Here is a 2,844-nt window from a genome sequence, read left to right on the forward strand (position 1 = left end):
AATTCAAAATACCCACCCCCACACAGGCGTGCCGGAGGCAGCCGATCAGTGATTCTCTCTCACAATTGATGTTTCCATCTCTCCCTCTCCCTTCCTTTCTTAAATCAATAAAAAATATATTTTAAAAAAATACTCCTACCCCCACACCCCACCCCCATCTCCATCTCTCCAACATCCCTATTACCTTGGCACTGCAGATACCAGCGCCCTGACTGGGCTTCTAGACCGCTGAGTTCTGATTGGTCGATGCCTGGGCGGGACTTGCCTCTCATTGGCTTATTCCCCAAGTGGCTACATATTGGCCAGTGCAACTCTAGACCATTAACTACACTTTACTCAATTGATCTGACTTCACGGGCCTGGCGCTCAGAGGTCTGAAATGAGCAAGGGAAGCACAGGGTTAGGGCAGAGCGCCACCCAAGGGCAGCCTGGCCACGCTTACAGGGTCAGTTGGCTGGAGCCCCTGAAGGCGGTGGTAGCCTCACCCCTCTGTCGGCCCCTAGGTCTGTGCAAGGGGTACAGAGCCTGGATGAGCCGGGAGCGCAGAACCTTCGGCTGCTGCCTGATGGCCCCAACGCCCTTCACATCTTGGACGGCCCGGAGCAACGCTATTTCCTGGGCCTTGTGGACCTCGCCACCGTCTACGGGCTCCGCAAGCGACTGGAGTACCTGTGGAAGGCGCTGCGCTACCCCAACCGGGCCTTCTCCACCGTCAGCCCGGCTCTCTACGCCCGTCGCCTCTGCCAGTGGGTGGAGGCGCACACCGAGTGACCGGCGCGGGCCGCGCTCTCCCCATCTGGACAATGGGCACAGGCCCGGAATGCATGTGCCAGCTTGGTCGGGCTCCCCCAGCCTGCTGTTCCTCCAGCGGGCCTCCAGAGGGCAGCATTCTCCAACTAATATGACAACCTTATTTAATGGTGATGCTGTGCCTGGCTGGTATTTTGCCAGGGACTCGCCATATTAGCTCATTTTATCCTCAAAAAAAAAAAAAAATGCTATTATTCTCTTTTCACAGACCATGAGATGGAGGTTCATGGGGTGAAGGGACTGAGCAAGATCACTCAGCAGTAAATGCTGGAACCAGGACTCGACTGTGCCTTTTGGACTCAGGAGCCTGTATTCTTACCAGCTCCCACAGCCCTGTCCTCATGCTCTCAGAAACGGGGGAGGCTGAAGGCTCCAGCCCAGGCCCTTTGTCGTACAGATGGGGAAACCGAGGCCCAGAGATTTTAAGGGGCGTATGCACGGGTAAGTGGCAAGGCTAGCCCCGGAACTCCAGGCCTCCCTATCCCCTGCCCCTGGCTCAAGGAGGGCCCTTTAAGGATGCAGGTAGGAGAAGGTGGGGTATTGGGGGGCCTGCAGCTCTGGGAAGCACTATGTTGATCTTGCGTAAGCTCTGCCCTCCTTTGATAGTCACTTTTCTCATCTGAGAAATGGGGGTAGGGGTGGTGGGCAGACCAAGGGCCCTTGCCAAACAGACATCACCAGGAGCAGAGAAGCAAAGTGTCTGCACAGCCCCTGACCATTCCTCCTCCCTCCTCCAGGAGACTCCAGCCGGCCTCTGACCTCAGTCCAATCCGACCATGCCCAAGCCGGCCTTTCCTCTAATGCTGCTCTGGGGCCTGACTGTGTGACCAGGGCAAGGTGTTAACCTTCTCTGTGCCTCAGTGGTCTAATCTGTGAGATGGAAGGATGAAAATGGACCTCATTAACGCATTAAATATTTATCAAGCACCTGCTATGTGACAGGCTGGGCTTTGGGGATGTGGGAGTGGAGCACAGATTTCACCTTCACAGAACTCAGTCTGGGGTGGGGGTGGGAGGCGGTGACAAAAGCGGCCTGGTGTAACAAAGCCTTGTGAAGGACCATGAGGCCATGGAGCTCAGGGAAGGGGCCCCCACCTCAGTAGTTGATGGGTGGGGTTGTTTCTAATCTCTAAACTGAGATCAGAAGAGTCAACTGTCAGGTGCTGGGAGGGTCGCAGGCTAAGGGCCCAGCAAAGGGCTGGGGTGAGAGAGTGCCTGACATCCTATGTAATAAAAGGGTAATATGCAAATTGACCAGGAATGATGGGGAACCACCGGTCACTATGATGCGCATTGAACACTGGGAGCAGACGCTCAATGCAGGAGCTACCCCCTGGTGGTCAGTGTGCTCCCACCACTCAGCCAGAGCCTGGATGTCCGACTGGGATATCCGCAGGGAGCGGGCCTAAGCCATCAGTCAGACATCCCCCGAGCACTCCCAGGCTGCCAGAAGGATGTCTGACTGCCAGCTTAGGCCTGATCCCCTGAGGAGCAGGCCTAAGCTGGCAGGTAGACATCCTCCAAGGCAGTGGTTCTCAACCTTCTGGCCCTTTAAATACAGTTCCTCATGTTGTGACCCAACCATAAAATTATTTTCGTTGCTACTTCCTAACTGTAATGTTGCTACTGTTATGAATCGTAATGTAAATATCTGATATGCAGGATGGTCTTAGGCGACCCCTGTGAAAGGGTCGTTCAACCGCCAAAGGGGTCGTGACCCACAGGTTGAGAACCGCTGCCTTAAGCTGCTCGTGAGTGACATCTAAAGTCTCATACTCAGCCTACTGGGGCAGATACCCAGGGGGGCCAGGTAGGTGGGAGAGGCCAGCTGGGTCTAATGCTGAGGGACAGGCAGGTGCCCAAGATCGCATGCCCCATCTGAACACAGCGCTGGCACCTCAGGGAGAAAGGGCCAGCCCGCCTTGGCAGATCTGTTTTTCCTGGGAAGCCAAAAATCTAGGTATGTTTTTCTTTTCTTTTCTTTTCCTTTTTAAATTTGTGAGGGCTCCTGATTTTAAAATGTTGGTAGCCAAT

At 54.7% G+C, this 2,844-nt stretch overlaps 1 protein-coding gene across 2 annotated transcripts in view; it reads left to right on the plus strand.

The window, feature by feature from the left end:
- The window catches only part of PIP5KL1 (phosphatidylinositol-4-phosphate 5-kinase-like 1), an 8,366-nt gene extending 6,295 nt beyond the window's left edge, over nt 1-2,071 (plus strand). Inside the window, exons 10-11 of one of the 2 annotated variants that reach the window (XR_001359692.1) lie at nt 504-1,251; nt 1,548-2,071. Coding sequence is in view for 1 of the 2 variants with exons in the window: in XM_014529423.1 (XP_014384909.1) it covers nt 504-771 (268 nt within the window). In the remaining variant the exon portion in view is untranslated. Of the gene's footprint in view, nt 1-503; nt 1,252-1,547 lie in introns of those variants that run through there. The other variant, XM_014529423.1, reaches the window with a different exon arrangement.
- The last annotated feature ends 773 nt before the right edge of the window (nt 2,072-2,844 follow it).

This window comes from Myotis brandtii, unplaced genomic scaffold, assembly GCF_000412655.1.
Source record: "Myotis brandtii unplaced genomic scaffold, ASM41265v1 scaffold68, whole genome shotgun sequence".
NCBI classification, from domain to species: domain Eukaryota; kingdom Metazoa; phylum Chordata; class Mammalia; order Chiroptera; family Vespertilionidae; genus Myotis; species Myotis brandtii.